General features: G+C 37.1%; 1 protein-coding gene across 6 annotated transcripts in view; it reads left to right on the top strand.

Annotated features, from left to right (window-relative positions):
- The window catches only part of KRBOX5 (KRAB box domain containing 5), an 89634-nt gene that overhangs the window by 42307 nt on the left and 26936 nt on the right, over positions 1-20391 (top strand). For 5 of the 6 annotated variants that reach the window (XM_032157250.2, XM_032157249.2, XM_058440948.1 and 2 more), the window contains 2 exons: positions 5313-5439; positions 5943-6038. In XM_032157250.2, the coding sequence (XP_032013141.1) occupies positions 5313-5439; positions 5943-6038 (223 nt within the window). Of the gene's footprint in view, positions 1-1638; positions 1780-5312; positions 5440-5942; positions 6039-20391 lie in introns of all 6 variants that reach the window. The other variant, XM_058440949.1, reaches the window with a different exon arrangement.

Raw genomic sequence — 20391 nt, 5'->3', positions numbered from 1 at the left:
GTGCTGGGATTACAGACGTGAGCCACTGTGCCTGGCTGTCAGTCTTTTTGATTCGGGACATTCTTTCTGTAGGAACTGAGAATCATTGATTTGAAATATAGGTAGCAAAGAAGATAGAGCCGTATCTTACAGTTTCTCTAGGAGAGCAGGCATCTACCTTCAGGCCCCTGGCTCCAAGTTGCAAATTTACCTGTCGCGAAGACGTGAAGTTTATTTTTCCTTTAACTGTAGCCAAATAAAAAACAGATGGCCTCCCAATTCACAGGTGAATTTAAGATGAACTCTATCTGACAAATGGTGCTGTCAGGTCTTCTACTGAGGACTAATTATGGTGACTTTTCATGAGTGAGTGTTTTTCCAGTCTCTTAGCAGATTGCCTGTAATGTCCTTCACATTCTGGTCTGAGTGTGTCATAAAACAGTTTGCTTTCTTTTCTACCATTGTGCATCATTTTTCTTGTGATTCTGTTTTTAATTATATTTCCCAAACACTGAGAAATGTAAGGTGCCCACCAGGCCGCACTCTAGAGGGGACATTCCCTCTAAGACTTCCTGTCACAACCCACAGTTGTGCAGCAAAGTGCCCATTGCCCCGAAAATCTGCAGGCAGAATAGTCTCTCTGCTTATTCGGAATCTTTAATCCCTTTTAGAACAGTTTGGCCAGATTTCTACAAAAATAAGTTCTCAGGGCATCAGTTAGCCATTCCAGCTCTGTCTTTCCATGCCCCTGGCATCTTCAGACCTGAAACTGATTCAGAGACCATGGGGCCAGGAAACCAACCAGGCACACACATGCATTGAGTAGGCCTGAGAATCTCAACATTCCCCTCATCCTCTTGCCCAAATGCCCATGAATGTGCAGAGGGCGCATGCCACTTCCCTGCCCCTCCAACACCTAAATCTGCAGCTCCAACCCAGGTCCTGGGGTTCTCCAGGATGTGTGAGAGCAGCCTTCCTGAGGGGCTGTCTCCTAGTTTTCTTCACAGCAACACCCAAGAATGCAGAGCCAGGTTGATTCCGCCTGGGGTCTGCACATAAAGGCTGGTCTCCTACCTGGGATCCACAAGACAGGGCCAGACTTTGGACTGAGGATATATAGAAAATCCGGGGGACATTTTCTGCATTATGAGAGATTGACATAGACCTTGTAAAGCCCTACTTTTTATGTGGGGTCTTTCAGGTTTTCCAGATCTTGTCCAGTGAGCTGCTGCAGTTCTGTGAGGGCCTTCTGGTCTAAGCAGAATATGGTGGCAGAATCTGTAAGTGTAAAGCAGCCCTTAGCAGAGGGAGGGCAGGGCCACAACTGTCCAGAGCCGTGAGTGAAGCTACACCTACCTGTGAGCTGTGTTACTGGAGTAGGGTAATCTTGTCCTTTCTTGTACCCAAGAGTTAGCTGATCAGGTATAGGTAATATTACACCTGGATCCAGAATCTGTGGTTCCACTGGGGCAGTTCCACTTTGTATCCTGGCCCCACAGAGTCAGCCTGAGTCTCTCCTGCCCAAATCACTACTGGGGCATCAGCACAGGATCACCAGAAACTCCCCCACCAGCACCTGGGAGTCCTTGGGACATCTGGTGATGTCCTGTGCAGACTGAGGTCAAGCTGACTGCGGGGTCTAATTTCTTTCCATCTCAGAAGGAAAGGAATGCATCATCCAGGATTTGTTCCTCCACTCACAGAAGGAATCTCTTTATTTGGTATACAAATGGGATTTGCTCCAGTTTTCTAATACGTGGATGAAGAACAAAGAGGAGTTCTGGAGACTCATACTGATAGGTAAACCAATTGCTTCCATTTCATATGGCCATTAGAAAAACACTTGTAGCAGCCATAGTCCCTACCATCCAGGAACTTTCCGTGTAGAGCAGATGGATAATGGCCAAATTCAGCATCATGTGGTCCTGTGCAAGCATGGAGGTATACAGGGAACTTGGGCTTGATTTGGGACACTGCCCTTATGTTGACATTGTGAGTTCTGATGTCACCACCCGAAGGGCCACCCATGGACAGAAGAGTTGTTATTATTATTTCTATTGATTTTCTCTTGATTTGCTTTTTAATATAATTTTCCCAGAAGGCCCTACATGTTTTGATTAAATTGCTTGTTAATGGATTTACAAAATACTTAAGGATGAAACAAACAGTTAAAATCAGACAAACTCTGGGGGTCAAGTTCTTATGGTCAGGCTTAGGAAAGACAGGACTTAAATCAGCAACATAGAGATGGGAAGCCTAGGGCCTGCCCCGTGTCCCTAGCCTTGTTCTGCCCCAACCCTACCCAAATCCACCCTCTTCTGAGCTTGGTTCAGGTCTGGCCCCACCTTGGAGCCTACCTTCACAGAACTGTTTGTTGGAGATCAGACTTCTGAGTGGTTGCTCTTGCTGGTTCTCCAGAGCTGGTGCTCAGAATTTCCCCAAACCCAAAAGCAGTTAAATGGGAGCAAAGGACAATATGGGGGCCTGAATTTTTTTCTTCATTGAAAACAGTGTTTCTAGAGACATCCCACCTGGCACCTTTTTTCCATTCCTGCCGATCCAGTAGTTGCTCCACAAGTAGTAACAAAGTCAATGTAAAGACTACAGTGAGAAATCCTTATGAACTAAACTTCACCCTTCTTTTCCGTATCCCTACCATCTGTCTATAGTTAGCTTTTATAGTGACAGGGAAACAGAAGAAGAGAGAAAGTCTGGGCCATTATCTAAATCCTGCTGGGAATTATGGGATACTCAGGACCCACATCCCAGGGGTTTATGTGGCTTAACTCACACCATGTGATGTTGCCAGCACAGTGCATACTGTGAGCACATAGTACAAGCTCAATAAACACTGCTTTAATGCATGTATCCATGCTGTTTTCCAAATGCTGACTTAGATGTTACTGTCCTCTCCAGCCTCTGTAGACTTTAAATGGCTGGCAAAGGATGTGATTTTTCAGGACAGTGGTTGGTGGTCCTCGCTGTGAATGAAAAGTATTTGCGTTGTGATTAGAGTATTGGGTGTAAGGGACCCTGTGTGCTGTGCCCGCTTTCTCTAGCTATGTGCTACCGACAATGGGTCTTAAGCCAATTCATGGAACTTTTCCAAACCTGCAGAATCACAGTACTTAGCACGGGCCCCAGAATACCAAATGATGTGTATGCATATTGAAACTTGAGAGGGAATGCTTAGCTAAGTGATTCTCAGCTCGGGCTTCTAAGTAGGGTCACATGGCCAGTTTGAAGAAATATGGCCACCTGTATGTTCCTCCACAGATTCTGTTTATTATTATACCCAGATTATGATTTACTTTTTTCCCCCACTAATATACAATGGTTATGGGTCCATCTGTGCGTCAGCACTGATACCAATTCGTCTCATGACAGCCGATGCTAACTTCATTCACCTGGTTCAGGTGCTCTCTGCCAGATTCCTTCACTAGTTATTTTTCTCTTTGTTTTTAATGGATATCTGGGAGGGAAGATTTACTGAGTGATGCATATAAACCATGACGTTTAATCCAGAGACTACTAATGTCTTTTTAGTTTCCCTTTGCTTGTGGGTTGCTTTGGAGGGTGAAGGCTCTCACATTTGTTGACCGTAAATACTGGTTTTTGAAACTGGGAATTCTGAAACAAGCCTCACTTCTGTAGGTTTCCATTTTAATTTACTAATTTCACAAGCATACACTCCTTTATTCTCTGTATTTTCAGAGAAAGATAACAATTAACATATAATTAATATATCTACTGTCTTAAAATTCTAAAATATAACACAGCACTTAGAATAAATAAAAACTTGGAAAAAACTAGACTCAGAAACACAAGCTCTTATTTTAGTTTATATCATTGTATGTATTAGTCTTCATAGTTTGTTAAAAAACAGAAAAAGGCATCATCCATAAAGAGTTTTATAGTTTTAACACAATTTAAAATATTTCTTAATTAAGAAATCCTCTGTCACTTTTCATGTATGTATAGTTACCATTTCTATGTACATATGTGTGTGTGACACAAGCATCATTTGATCAGTTTTGTGTTGCTGCCTTCCTGTTTTCATCATTCTTCTCAGTTGTAACACCTGCTCTGAACATTCTTTTATACTTATCTCTGCATATTGGCCTGTATGTCCCTTTAAAATGAATTCTAAGTTAGATACTGGGGTAAAATAATAAATAAATAATAAATAAATAAAAATAAATAAATAATAAAATAAGCTGTACTATATACTAGATATTTGGCAAAAAAATTTTTTTCAGGCTTGAGACAGTGAGGGGAAGGGTTAGCAAAATATTTTTATTAAAGAGGAAGAATAGTATTATTTCTCATATAGATTATTTTTATGGTTTTTATCAATACGTGAAAAACTGCTAGGATGACATCTAGTAAACAGTAAATGTTCAAAAAGGATTCTACTATTCTTGCTATTATGTTATAACCTGTAAATTTCATAAAACTCTCAATTTCACATCATCCCCGAATTCTTCCCTCAGTGTTCTACCTCTCTGCTATTCAAAAGTGTGGCCTCTGGACCTGAGGCATTGGCATCACTGGTGAGCTTGTTAAAAATGCAGAAACGCAACCCCAGCCCCAGCCCCAGATCTCCTGAATCAGAATCTGCATTTGAACCAGTTCTGCAGTTTATTGTTGAATACAATAAAATTTAAGAAGTATGCCTCTAAGTTACCATGACTTTTCCACCTGAGAATTATACACAACTGATTGTGGATGATGTAAATATAGACTCAAAAATGTATACTCCTATGTTGATGCCTTAGTTTTTTGTTTTTGTTTTTTTGAGACTGAATTTTGCTCTTGTGGCTCAGGCTGGAGTTCAGTGGCGCAATCTTGGCTCACTGCAACCTCCGCCTCCTGGTTCAAGTGATTCTCCTGCTTCAGGTTCCTGAGTAGCTGGGATTACAGGCATGTGCCACCACGCCCAGCTAAGTTTCTGTATTTTTAGTAGAGATGGGGTTTCATCTTGTTGGCCAGGCTAGTCTCGAACTTCAGGTGATCCACCCACCTCGGCATTCCAAAAGTGCCGAGATTACAGATATGAACTACCGCGCCCGGCCTTGATGCTTTAGTTTTATACTTTATATTCTATATAGGCATAGTATCTACACTGGTTTTGTGGATCTTATATCATTCTCTTTCCACAGAGTTAGAGAATACATTAGAAAATATTATTGTGTTTAAAAGTATCTTATTGAATATTTCAGGTCACTCATATAAATCAGTCAGTTTTCTTAGCTCTCATTTCATCTTGGTTTGTCAAATGATGAACTCTGCCCATGGCCACATGGTTAATGTGCCATTTATTTTTATTTCAGGGACTGTTGACATTCAGGGATGTGGCCATAGAATTCTCTCGGGAGGAGTGGGAACACCTGGATTCAAATCAGAAGCTTTTATATGGGGATGTGATGTTAGAGAACTACAGAAACCTGGTATCTCTCGGTGAGGATAACTTGCCTTTGGAATATCTAATATCTAATAACTAAGGGTTTTATTTCTTTCCTTTGTCGAATGTCACTTGGGAGCTTATGCTTGATATGAATGAATTCAGATTCCTGCTTCCAGGAAAAAAAAATTGTGGGTTTGATGTAGAAAAGACTTCTAATGTTTGATCTTGACATTTGCCTTCTTTCTTGAGGTGATGTAGAAGCTTCACTCTAGTTTAGTGGTGATTCTAGAAATTGAGTGACATAAACTATCATTGCCCACACTTTAAAATCCAATTCCTTCTCCTTATTTTTGATTCAGTCATACTTGGAAGTGAAGCTCAGGATTCCCATATTTAAAATGTTTCCTAAACATTATAAAGAAGCTGACAGGAAACAGTATTTGGGGAAGTAATTTTCCAGGATCCTCTATAATGTTCCCTCTTTACTGAGCATCCTACTGAGCTGGCAATTAAAGGACTCCCAGCAAGAGTCATGTGACTTTTTCTAATAAAACAGGTCTCGCTGTCTCTAAGCCGGACCTGATCACCTTTTTGGAGCAAAGGAAAGAGCCCTGGAATGTGAAGAGTGAGGAGACAGTAGCCATCCAGCCAGGTAGGTGGGAGTGAATGAAGTAGATGACATGGGTGAGAGGTCCAGTGGTCAAGAAAGAACCAGACCTTGAAGTGTGGACTGGGAAGTTCTCCCATGGAAATGATTTTTGAGATGCCTGGGTTTATTTCTTTCTCTTGGTGCTGTCACAGAGGGACATCTTCTGTCTCATATTCTTAAATTATCTGATGATTCTCCTTCCCCTTCTGTGATCCACCATCAAATTCACAGTGACAGCCAAAGTGCTCCCCTTGGCCTGTGAGGGCCTGCGTGATCTGACTGCTCTTCCTTTGATGTGGGGGCTCTGGGAAAGTCTATGCATGTTTCTACCTCTATGTGAAACCGCTTCTAAAGTTCTGGTTTTGCCTCATGTCAGAAGTGTGTGAGGGGAGTGATGGACAGTAGGATTTTTTTCAAACGTCCCAGGAATTCTGTGGGTCACATATTTTCTGGTATGTTAATTTCGAATCCTATGGTGGAGATCCTACAAAAATTAAGACTCAGTAATTCATCAGAGTGCAAAACATCTTCCTAAATATAAAAAAATCTGATCCTGTATTTCACTTCAACTTTTCATCTTTTCTAGCCTAAACTAAGATTAGAAATATAATCTCTGTATGCATAAATTCCACAGATTTAAAATCATTTAATATATTACTTACTGTGTAGAATTCTTAGCTAAATGAATGTCTATGGGGAGCTTAGAATATTGTCCAGTATATAGTAAACTTTCAACTCTTACCTTATACATTCATAACATTTTATAATTTTGTCTGGTTAACTGTGAAGCTTAATGAGAATGTGTTCTTTATGTTCGTTTTCTTTCTTTTTCTTTTGTTTTTTCTTTTCCTTCCTTCTTTCATGTGGATTTTTTCCCTACACTTGTAAATTATATATATTTAAGAGGTGCATCCTGATCATTTGATTTTATATATGTATACATTGTTTATTGATTAGTACAAAGAAATTAATTAACATATTAATCATCTCACATAGTTGCCAGGTTTTTTGTGGAGAGAACATTAAAGATCTACTGTGTTAGCAAATCTCAAGTATATATGAGTATTGTAAACTATATTCACAATGCTGTACATTAGATCCCTAGATTTTATCTTTTAAATGAAAGTTTATACTCTTTGACCAGTATCTCCCCAGTTTTCCCACCTGTCAGGTGTTGGGACCCGTTCTACACTTTACTTCTATGAGCTCAGCTTTTTTTAGATTTCCATAAATAACTGATATTATACAGTATTTGTATTTCTCTATCTTATTCAGTTACCATAGTGTCCACCTGGTTCATTCATCCATGTTGTCAGAAATGGCAGGATTACCTTCTTCATTATGCTGAATAATATTCCACTATATATTGTGAATAGTCAGCTATGAACATAGGGGTGCAGTTATCTCTTTAACATACTGATTTTATTTATTTATTTATTTTTGAGATGGAGTCTCACTTTGTCGCCCAGGCTAGAGTGCAGTGGCGCCATCTTGGCTTACTACAACCTCCGCTTCCCGGGTTGAAGCTGTTCTGCCGCCTCAGCCTCCCAAGTAGCTGGGATTACATGCTTGTGCCACCCTGCCTGGCTAATTTTTTTGTATTTTTAGTAAAGACGGGGTTTCGCCATGTGGGCCAGTCTGGTCTCATATTCCTGGCCTCAAGTGATCCGCCCACCTTGGCCTCCCAAAGTGCTGGGATTACAGGCGTGAGCCACTGCTCCTGCCAGACTGTATTTCTTTTAGGTATATACTTAGGAGTGGAATTGAGGTTCATATGGTACTTCTATTTTTAATTTTTTGAGGAGCCTCCATGCTTTTTCCCATAATGGCTGGATCCATTTACATTTCCACCAATGGTGTACAACGTTTCCTTTTCTCCACACTGTCACCAACATCTGTGTCTCTTCTCTCTTTGATAGTAGCCATTCTAACGGTATGAGGTGATATCTCATGATTTGATACCTCATTGTGGTATCTCTCTGTAAATGTGAGGTGATGGCTCATTGAGATTTGATGTGCATTTCCCTGATGATTAATTATGTTGAGCACCTGTTCTTAAACCTGTTTGCCACTTTTATGTCATCCCTGGAAAAATTTCTAGTCAGGTCCTTTGCATATTTTTAAGTCGGATTTACTTTTACTGGCAATTGAGTTGTGTGAGATTCTTACATCTTTTGGATATGAAACTCGTATCAGATATATTTTCTCCCAGTCTTTAGGCCAGTCCTTAGGTTGCCTTTTCATGTTGTTCTTTGCTTCCTTTGCTGTGCAGACACTTTTTAGTTTGATGTAGTCCCACTTGTTTTTGTTATTTAATTTTGTTGATGGTGCTTTTTTGGTGTGAAATCTAAAAAATCAGTACCATGGCTGATGTTGAAGAGTTTGTTCCCTGTGTTTCTTCTAAAAGTTATCCAGTTTCTGGTTTTACATTTAAGTGTTAATTCTTTTTGAGTTCATTTTTCTATATGGTATAAATGTTCAATTTCATCCTTTTGCTCATAAATATCCACCTTTTCCAGCATCATTTATTGAAGAGACCATCCTTTTCCCTTTATGTATCTTGGTGCCCTTGTCAAAGATTGCTAACTCTATACACATTGGGGTTATTTTTGGTTTCCTTGTTCTGTCCCATTGGTCTATGTATCTTTTTAGGTCAATATAATACTTAGTATAGTTTTGTAATAGTTTGGAATGAAGTATGATGCCTTCACCTTCATTCTTATTTCTTATGATTGTGTTGCCTATTTGGGGTCATTTGTGGTTTTATAGAAATTTGAAGGCCAGATGCAGTGGCTCACACCTGTAATCCCAGCACTTTGGGAGACCGAAGCAGGTGGATCACTTGAGGCCAGGAGTTCAAGACCAGCCTGGCCAACATGGCAAAACCCTGTCTCTATTAAAAATACCAAAATTAGCCAGGTGTGGTGGTGCATACCTGTAATCTCAGCTGTTGAGGAGGCTGAGGCAAGAGAATTGCTTGAACCCAGGAGGCGGAGGTTACAGTGAGCCAAGATCACGCCACTGCACTCCATCCTCAGCAACAGCAAGACTCTGTCTCAAAAAATATATATAAAATAAAATAAATTTCAGAATTTATTTCTATTTCTGTGAAAACTGACATTGGAATTTTAATAGGGATTACATTGTATCTGTAGATCACTTTGTGTAGTGTGGACATTTTATCAGTATTAATTTTTCCAGTCCATGAACAAGGGACATCTTTCCATTTATTTGTGTCTTGTTCAATTACATTCATCAATGTCTTATAGATTTTACTGAGCAGATCTTTCACCTCCGTCGTTAAATGGGGTCATAAGAATTTTATAGTTTTGATGCTATTATAAATTGGATTGTTTGCTTAACTTTTTTCTCAGATCATTTACTGTTAGTATATAGAAACGCAACTAATTTTTGTATGGTAATTTTGTGACCTCAGCTTTACTGAATGAGTATTAGCTCTAACTCTTTTTGTATACTCTTTAGGGTTTTCTGTATATAAAATCACCTAATCTGCAAGCAGAGAAAATTACAATTTTTCGTTGCTGATGTGAGTGCCTTTTATTTCTTTTTCTTACCTAATTGCTCTTGTTGCAGGGCAGGTGAGCTGCCAAATTCGGGCTTATCCTGGGAAGGTTCATGGCTTCACTCAGGAAGAATTCAAGTGCAAGGTAGTGGTGGAAGAAAACAGCTTTATTGAGCTGGCAGTGTTGCAGCTCTATGACTGCTCCTGTGGAGCGAGGCTCCCCTGTAGGCAGTGTGCTGAGAGGAGCAGTTCTGCAGTCAGGTACTTACATACCCACTTTTCATTACATGTAAACTAAGGGGCAGTGTTTTTTCCCTTCAATTTTTTGGAAGAATTTGAGAAGGATGGACATTAATTCATCTTTAAATGTGTGATACAATTCACCTATGAAGTCATTTGGTCGTGGGCTTTTTATCATTGGATTTTTTATTACTGCTTCAATCTCCTTTCTTATTATTGGTCTGCTCAGTATTTCTGTTTCTTTGTGATGTAATCTTGGTGAGTCATTCATTTCTAAGAATCTATTTCTAAGTTATCCAATTTGTTGTCATATAATTGTTCATAGTAGTCTCTTATTCTTTGTATTTGTGTGTTGTCAGTTGTAATGACTGATCTTTCTTTCTTTTATGTATTTGTTTGTTTATTTAAGACAGGGTCTTACTCCGATGTCCAAACCAAAGTGCAGTGGCATGATCATAACTCACTGCAGCCTCAACCTCCCAGGCTCAGGTTATTCTCCCATCTCCCAGGTAGCTGGGACTACAGGGGCGTACCACCATGCTCAGCTAGTTTTTGTATTTTTTAGAGAGAGGGGTTTCATCATGTTGCCCAGGCTGGTCTCCAAATCCTGGGCTCAAGTGATTTACCTGCCATGGCCTCCCAAAGCGCTGGGATTACAAGCATGAGGAAGTGCACCCAGCCCATTTATAATTTTTTGAGTCCTCTCTCTTTTTGTTCCTTTGCTTAATCTGGCTGAAAGTTTCTCAATTTTGTTTTCTTTGAAAAACTCAACTCAGTTTCTTTGATCTTTTCTATTGTCTTTCTATTTAGTCTGTTTTTGTTCTAATTCTTACTATTTCCATAATTATGCTAACATTGGGATTATTTTGTTCTTGTTCAAGTTTCTTGAGGAATTGAGTTAGATTGCTTATTCAACATCTTTTTTTTCTTAATGTAGAACTTTATTATTATAAACTTCTGTACTAGAACCGTTTTGGTTGCATCACAGAAGTTTTGGTTTCTTGTGTTTCCAATTTCATTTGTCTCGGGATATGTTTAGATTTTTCTTTTGATTTCTTCTTTATCCTATTGATTTTTCAGGAGTGTGTTGTTTAATATTTACATATTTGTGAATTTCCAGTTTTCTTTCTGCTATTGATTTTCAGTTTTATATCAGTGCAATCAGAAAAAAAACTTGATATAATTTTAATCTTTATAAATTGGAAAAGGCTTACTGTTTTTTACTTTTGGTTTAACATGTGATCTGTCCTGGAGAATATTTCATGTATTCTTAGAAGACTGTGTATTCTCATATTGTTGGATGGGATGTTATATGTACATTTAGTCTATAGTGTTATAGGAGTGCACCGTTTTCTTAATTTTGTGCTTGAATGATCTATCCATTTTAAGTAGGGTACTAACGTTCTCTTTTGTTGTATTTCTGTATATTTCTCCTTCCAGTTCTGTTAATGTTTGCTTTATATATTTAGGTATTCCAGTGTTGGGTGCATGTATCTAATTGCTCTATCTTCTAGACAAATTAACCTCTCTATTATTATATAGTTAACTCCTTTGTCTCTTGTGACAGATTTTGTCAGACAGCCTGTTTTATCTAATGTAAGTATAACTACCCCTGCCTGCACTCTTTTGTTTATCATTTGTATGGAATATCCTTTCCAGTTCTTTCACTGTTAGCCTATGTTTGTCCTTAAATCAAAAGTGAGTCTCTTGTAAGCAACCTGTCACTGGATTTTTAAAAATTCATTCAGCCACTCTCTGCCTGTTTTAAATTTGTTTTGTGCTGCTATATCAGAATATGACAGGGTATTTTATAAGAAAATAGGTGATTTATAAGGAATACAAGTTAATTTAGCTTATGATTCTAGAGGCGGGGAAAGCAGAGAGCATGACACTGGCATGTGGTGAAGACCTTTTTGCTGCATAATAACATAGCCAAAGGCATGACAGGGAGAGAGCTCCCTTTTATAACAAATGCACGCTTGTGATAATTAACCCACTGCTGTGATAAGGACATTAATACATTCATGCAGGCAGAGCTCTCATGGCCTAATCACTTCTTAAAAGTCCCACTTCTTAATTCTATCACAGTGGCTATTAAATTTTAACCTAAATTTTGGAAGTGACATTCAGTCTTTATCAATGGCTGTTTATTGGATAATTTAATCTCTTTATATGTAATTATTGATAGGTAACTATTATAAGTTTGTTTTCTATTTTATATTTTGTTTCTTTTTTCCTCTTATGCTTTGGTTATGTTAATTTTTTTGTCTTGTTTTTGTTGTTTTTATATATTTTGATTACTTTCTCTTTTTCTTGTATCTACTACAGTTTTTTTTTCTCCAGTGGTTACATAAAACATCATATAACAGTCTAGTTTAAGATGATAATGATTCAACTTTTATGCATAGAAAAACTCTATACTTTTCCTCCCCTTCACACATTTTATACTATATATGTCACATTTTAAAACTTTTTATATTTTGTATTCATTAACAAATTATCGTAGCTATACTTTTAAAAAATACTTTTGTTTTATTGTTCTTATACTAGAATTAAAAGTGACTTATGTACCACCATTACAATATTTGAGTATTCTGAATTTCACTATTTACCATTTCCAGTGATATTTGTAGTTTTAATGTTTTCATATTTAGTTAGCATTTCATCATTTCAACTTGAGTAATTCCCTTTAGTCCTTTAGCATTTCTAGACAGGTCTAGTGGTGATGAATTCCTTTAACTTTTTTTTTTGGTGGGGGGGGGTCTTGAAATGTCTTCATCTCTCTTTTATTTCTAAAAGATGCTTTGTTGTGTATAGCCTACTTAGTTGTCTTTTTTGTTTGTTTGTTTAATTTTCCTTCTTTCAGCACTTTTAATATATTGTATCACTCCCATTTGGCCTGTAAGGTTTCTGCTAAAAAATCTACTGATAACATTATAAAGTTTCCCTTGTATGCGAAGAATCTCTTATCTCATGCTGCTTTCATGATTCTTGCTTTGTCTTTGAATTTTGAAAGTTTAATTGTGATATGTCCCAGGAGAATCTTCATTAGGTTCTTCTTGCCATAGATATTTTGAGCCTTATGAAACTTCTTGTTCATATCCTTTTCCAGATTTGGGGAGTTTTAAGACATTATATCTTTAATCTTTTGTTCCTCTTTCTTTCTTCTGAAAATCCTAAAATATGTATATTTGTTCACTTTATGATATACTATACAGGCTATATGCTTCCTTCATACTTTCATATTTTTTTCTAATTGATTACTTTCAAATGACCTGTCTTTAAGTTTGCTGATTTTTTTTTCTTTCATGATTGAGTCTCTTGTTAAAACTGTTACATTTTTTCAGTTCTTTCATTGTTCGCTTTAGTTCCAAGATTTCTATCTGGTTCCTTTTAATGGTTTCTATTTCTCTATTAAAACTCTCATTTTGTTCAAGTATTGTATTATAAAACTTTTTAGTTATCTATTTGTGTTCTTTTGCATCTCATTGAAATTCTTTAAGATGATTATTTTGAATTCTTCATCAGCCAACTTTCAGATCTCCATTTCTTTGGAGATGATTACTAGGGCTTTTTAGTTTCCTTTGGTGGTGGTAGTTTGCCTGATTCTTTACAATCTTTGTAGGCTTATGTTTATGTCCCTGAATGTGAAGGAGCAAACATCTCTTCCAGTCATTATAGACTAGTTTTGGGAAATAAATACTTTCTTCTTTCGGATCCCTGAGCTGATGAGATTTTGACTAAGATTGCACTTGAGTGTGTTGGAGCCATGTCACATGACTGCTACTGGGTCTGCAGTGGATTTTATGGTTGACAGACCTATTAGCAGGGCATAGATAGTCATGGATCCCGTCTTTTCTCTGGGAAGACAACTTTCTTCAGGATCTTGAGCATTGGGGCTGGTTCTAAGATAAGGAATTGTAGTTGTTTCTGCAGAGTGTGGGTGCTGATAGAATAGATGTGGACAGGTGTGGCTCCTGCTGAGTCTCTGGGAGTGCTTTCATCCAGTCATTTAGCAAGTCACTGATGGACATGACTGACCCCTGAGAGGGTCTGGAACTGATTCATAGGGCTGCTACAGGATACACAGCTGAGACCAAAATCTCAGCTGTCTCTCGGCCCATGACATGTCTCCCTCCAGGTTTCTGGGTGAGTAGAACTGCTCCCAAACCCTGGCTGACAGAAAGTAGACCTAGGTTACAAGGCTGCTTTAAGATTCATAGTGAGACTAATGTCAGCAAGTCTAGCTCCAGGGGCACAGATGTGTGTGCTTTTATGCAGGTCCCAGGTTGAGCAAAACTCCTGACCTGTGGCTGCATGAAACTGGAGCAAAGTTTCAGTGCCACTTCAGGATTCCCATTCGGGTCAGTGTTGACAGTTCTACATCCAGGGGCACAGATGGATATTTTTTCCTGAGGGTCTCTGTGTGGACAGGATTTTTTCCAGACCATGACTGAGAGTTGACGGAGATAGATTTTGCCTTATTCAGGGAGCACAGACAAGACCAGGATCTTCAGGCCTGTCACCTGAATCTCAAGTGGGAATAAATCCTCCTGGATTCTTGGATGATTTTTTGAGTGGCAGGACCAAGGCCAAGTGAGCTATAGCTAAATCTATGGTCAGATATAGCAATTTTTTTGTTTTGTGTCCAGAACCATGATCAACAAGCCTACCCTTCGGTTAAGGACTTGTCCTCAAATTGTCCTTCTTGATCTTGCGCTCCAGCTGGGTGTCAGAAATTGTGACCTAGATCGCAAAGTTCCCATAAAGGCAGTTGTGTTTGGCATGGCTGCCACATTTTGTTGTGAGAAATATGCATGGAGGCCTCCTATTCTGTCATCTTGCTTATGTTTCTAATCCTGTATGTTTCCCTTCCTGAAATATATATCACATTTGTCTGATTTTTAGATTCAAAAGTTCTGAAATAAAATGCTCAAATGTACACATTGTATAACATGTAAATTAGATTACTAGTGGGTACCACATATTTATTAATATGTTTGATTATAAGTTCAAGTTTACTGCAAGCAAAAAAGAATTGTTGAGATTTATATATTTTTTTAGCCTATATTTAAATGATGTATAATGTAATCCCAAATACTGACTTTACATTTCAGTAATTCTCACCTTAGTTTGCAACATTTATGTTGTTCCTGTATTTGGAAATAGAAAGCTTTTTTTTAGCTTCTAAAAACTTTATTATAGTCATTATATTTTATGTAAGAATAGCACCAATATATTGATAACATGATAAAGAAGTCTTTCTACTGTCTTTTAAATATTTATTCATTAAAATTTTCTCATTAGATCTAATTATTAATGATTGTAATGCATTTCCTGTGACATTTTACTGTCATTCATTGAATGGCATTGATTCAAAATGCCTGTTCTTCGTGGGTGCACACAGTTGATAGTTGTAAATATCTAAAGCATTATTTTTTAATAGAATATCTATGATGTATTTATTATTTTATGCACTAAAATTTCTCTTATTCTTGTTATTGATTCCATATGATTGTGTTTCTTTTTTTTCAGATAGGTTTCCTTGGATCAGTTGATTGTATTTTTGCTTTTCAACCTTGATATTATGAATTGGATGATAATTTTCAACTCTGTACACTTTAAGACAATATGATGTTTAATTTATATATGAATTAGCTATATGCCTGTTGCTTATAAAATACTATGTGTTATTCATCTGTATAAATATTGCCTCTACTTTGTTCATGACTTATCTTGTATATTTTTTTTTCTTAGCTGTTAATGATTGCTTTATTCTGTCTAGATGAGTAGTTAAGGAAATAATCTTAAATTCACAATCTATTGTTTGGATCTATATAATTATGTGAGAGGAACACTTTTGTTCTTTGAAGGTGGTTTTTGAAACATTTTATAACTATCTCTTTTAGGTACTCAAATTTTTAATGGTGAAAACATACAATTGTCATCTCAAACATTTTTAAGTGTATAGTTAGTGTTAAGTATAGTCATATTGTTTTACAAGAGGTTTGTAGATCATTATTATCTTACAAAAGTCAAAGTGAATACCCTTTAAACAACAAATTGTCCTTTCCACACTTCCCTCCAGCTCCTGAAGAGCACCATTCTGCCTAATGTTTCTATGAGTTTGGCTACTGTAGATACTTTATGTAAGTGTAATCCAACAGTGTCTCTTTCTTTTTGACTATCTTATTTCACCTGACATAATGTCCTCAAGGTCTGTCCTTATTAATACTTGTCAAAATGTCTCTTATTTTTAAGGCTCAGTAATGTTCTGTTGTGTATGTGTGCCACAGTTGTTTAATCTGCTCATCCATAAAGGGACATTTTGATTGCTTCCGGGTACTGTCTTTTGGGAGTGATGCTGCAGGGTACATGGGTGTGCAAACATCTATTCCATGTTCTGTTTTGAATATGTTTGGAATATTTTGGATACACGGATGTGGTACCATGTGTATGTTCTTGCTTTTTGTTGCCTCACCCTTTGATATTATATCCAAAAAATCATTGCCAAGACCAATTTTCATGACCAAGCTTTCCCCTTCTGTATTTTTCTAGGAGTTTTATATTTATAGGTTTTATGTTTAAGTTTTAGTTTGCTTTTTAAATTGATACAATGTTAATTGTATATATTTACGGGGTACAATTATATATGTGTGTATGTTGTATAATGATCATATCAGGGTATTTAGTGCATTACCTCATGTATTTGGTAATTCTTAGTGGTGAGAACATTCAAAAGTCTCTCTTCTGTTTTTTTTTTTTTTTTAATTTTTATTGTTTGTAGAGACAGGATCTCACTCTGTCACCCAGACTGAAGTGCAGTAGCACAATTGTAGTTCACCATAACTTCAAACTCTTGGGCTCAAGTGATCCTCCTGCCTCAACTCCCCAGGTAGCTAGGACTACAGGCATGTGCCACCATGCCTGGCTAATTTTTAAAAATTTTTGCAGAGATAGGGTCTCACCACATTGTCCAGGCTGGCCTTGAACTCCTGACCTTAAGTGGTCCTCCTGCTTCTGCCTCCCAAAGTACAGAGATTATAGGCATGTAACACTGTGACTGGCCTTTTATAGCTATTTTGTAATATGTAATACCTTTCTATTAACCAGTTACTGTACTGTGTAATAGAACACCAGAACTTACTTCTTCTATGTAATTGTAACTTTATACCTGTTAACCAACCTCTTTCTGTTCCTCCCCCTTCAGTCTCTGGTAACCACTGTTATACTCTGCTTATATCAACTTTTTTTCCTTTTCTTTTCTTTTCTTTTTTTTTTTTTTTTGACAGAGTCTTGCTCTGTTGCCCAGGCTGGAGTGGAGTGGCATGATCTCAGCTCACTGCAACCTCTGCTTCCTGGGTTCAAGGTATTCTCCTGCCTCAGCCTCCGGAGTAGCTGGGATTACAGGCATGCACCACCATGCCCAGCTAATTTTTTTGTATTTTTAGTAGAGACGGGTTTCACCATATTGGCCAGACTGGTCTCGAACTCTTGAACTAAAATGATCCGCCCCTCTCAGCCTCCCAAAGTGCTAGGATTAGAGGTGTGAGCCGCTGTGCCCTGCCCACCTGCCTGCCCTTTCTTTTCTCTCTTTTATTTTCTTTCCTTTTCTTTTGTCTTTTCTTTCTCTCTCTTTCTTTCTTTCCTTCTTTTCAGGTTACTCATTTGAGTAAGATCATGAAGTTTCTCTTTCTGTATATGGCTTATTCACTTAACATGATATCTCATGGTTCATCCATGTTATTGCAAAGGACAGGATTTTATTCTTTTTTAATGGCTGAATAGTAATTCATTGTGCATTTACACCACATTTTCTTTATCTCTTTGTGTACATTTGGATTAATTTCATATCTTGTCTATTACAAAGAGTGCTGCAGTAAACATGGGAATGCAGCTATGTTTTTGACACATTGATTTCCTTTCTTTTGGATATATACCCAATAGTGGAATTACTGAATCATATGACAGCTGTATTTTTAATTTTTCAGGAACCTCCATACTCTTTTATAGTGGCCATACTACTTTACAATCCCATCAACAGTATATATGTGTTCTTTTTTCTTCACATCCTCACCAATACTTGTTTTAGTTATATTTTTTGTCTTTTTGATTATAGTCATTTTAACTGGAGTGTGGTGGTATCTCATTGTGGTTTGTATTTACATTCCCTTGATGATTAGTGATGTTGAGCATCTTTTTATGTACCTTTTGGCCATTTGTATGTCTTCCTTTCACTAATGTCTGTGAAGGTCTGTGGCACATTTTTAAATTGGATTGTATGTTTGTTTTATTTTGAGATTTCAAACTTCTTATATACTCGATATTAACCTCTTGTCATACGTATAGTTTGCGAATGTTTTCTCCCATTGTCTAGGTTGTCTCTTCACTCTGTTATTTCATTTCATATGCAAAAGTCTTTTAGGTTGATGTAATCTCATTTGCCTATTTTTGCTTAGATTGCCTTTACTTTGAAGTTGGAATTTCCAAGTCCGATGTTGTAAAGTATTTGCCCTGTTTTCATCTAATAGTTTCATAGTTTCGGGCATTACATTTAAGTCTATAATCCATTTTGAGTTGGTTTTTGTATATGATGAGGGTTAGGGGTCTAGTCTTACTCTTCTGCATATGGATATTCAATTTTTCCTGCACCATTTATTAAAGAGATTGTCTTTTCCCCAAAGTGTGTTCTTGGCATCTTTGTTGAAAATCAGTCAGCTTTAGATGCATGAATTTATTTATGGACTCATTGGGCATATTGGTCTATGTGTTTGTTTTAATGCCAGTATAATGCTCTTTGGGATACTGTAGCTTTGTAGTAAATTTTGAAGTCAGGTGGTGTGATGCCTTGAGCCTGCTTTGTTCCTTTTGCTCAGGATTGCTTTGGCTATTCAGCGTATTTTATGGTTCCATGTACATTTAGTTTTTGTTTTTTTTTTCTATTTTTGTGAAGAATGTCATTGGTATTCTGATAGAAATTGCATTAAATCTATAGGTCATTTTGGGTAACATGCCCATTTTAATAATATTCTTTTTTTTTTTTTTTTGAGACAGAGTCTTGCTCTTGTCACCCGGGTTGGAGTGCAATGGCGCGATTTTGGCTTACTGCAACCTCCGCCTCCTGGATTCAAATGATTCTCCTGCCTCAGCCTCCCAAGTAGCTGGGATTACAGGCACCCACCACCAAGCCCAGCTAATTTTTGTATTTTTTTGGTAGAGACAGGGTTTCACCATGTTGACCAGGCTGGTCTTGAACTCCTGACCTCAGGTGATCACCCATCTCAGCTTCCCAAAGTGCTGGGATTACAGGCATGAGCCACTGCGCCTGGCCCATTTTAGTAATATTCTTCCAATATATAAACAATATATTTTCATCTGTTAACATGTATTTCATTTTTTCATCCATGTTTTATGATTTTCAGTGTAGAGATCTTTTACTTTTTTATTTAAGTTAATTGCTGGGTATGTTAATTTTTTGTAGTTATTTGTATACACAGAAAAAGTATTTGACAGAATTTAACTTACTTTATAGTGAAAACTCTAAGCAAATTATGTATAGAAGGTACATATCTCAACACAGTAAATATGACAAACCGGTGTTAATATACCAAACAGGGAAAGGATGGAAGCTTTTTCTCTGAGATCTGTAACGTGATAAGGATACCCACTTTCACCACTCCTATTCAACATAATACTAGAAGTTCTAGCCAGAGCAATTAGTCAAGAGAAAGAAATAAAAGGCATCCAAATTGGAATAGAAAAATGAAATCGTCCTTGTTTACAGACAGTATGACCTTGTATATAATAAAAACATAAACATGACACCAAAAACCTGTTAGAACTAATGAACAAGTTCTGTAAAGTCGCAGAACACAAAATCAACATAGAAATCTCAGTGGGATCTCTGTGTGCTGATAGAAAACCATCTGAAAAAGAAAATAAAAAATGCCAGTTATAGTAGCTACAAAAAATAAGTCGGTCCATTTTGAGTTCATGTTTGTAAATGTGCAAGGTAAGGTCCAACTTTATTTTTTCCCTTGTGGATTTCCAATATTCCCAATCCTATTCGTTGAAGAGACTGTCCCTTTTCTCATTGTGAAGTCTTGGAACCCTTGTTGAATATAAGTTTACTATATACATGAGTGTTTATTTCTGGACTCTCCAATCTGTTTCATCTTTTATTTATCTTTATGTCAGTAGCAGCCTGTTTTGAGTACAATAGCTTTGTAGTATATTTTGAAATCAGAAAGTATGATGCCTCTTTGTTTTTCTTTCCCAAGATTGTTTATCCATCTGTGGAAGATTGTTTATCCATCTGTGGTCTCTTGAGATTCTGTAGACATTTTAGACTATTTTAATACTTGTGCAGAAAGTTCCATTAATATTTTGATGGAGAGTACATTGAATCTGTAGATCACTTTAGGTAGTATTGACATCTTAACAGTATTGTCTTCAAACTCTTGAACAAGAGTGTGTTTGAGAGTTTATTTAATTTCCACATATTCATGGACATGCCATTTTTCTTTCTGTTTTTAACTTCTAGTTTTATTCTGTTGTAGTAAGAAGTGATGCTTTGTGTGATTGTCATCTGCT

Source organism: Hylobates moloch, unplaced genomic scaffold, assembly GCF_009828535.3.
Source record: "Hylobates moloch isolate HMO894 unplaced genomic scaffold, HMol_V3 SCAFFOLD_6, whole genome shotgun sequence".
Classification (NCBI taxonomy): Eukaryota; Metazoa; Chordata; class Mammalia; order Primates; family Hylobatidae; genus Hylobates; species Hylobates moloch.
This window is presented reverse-complemented; position numbering and strand designations above follow the sequence as displayed.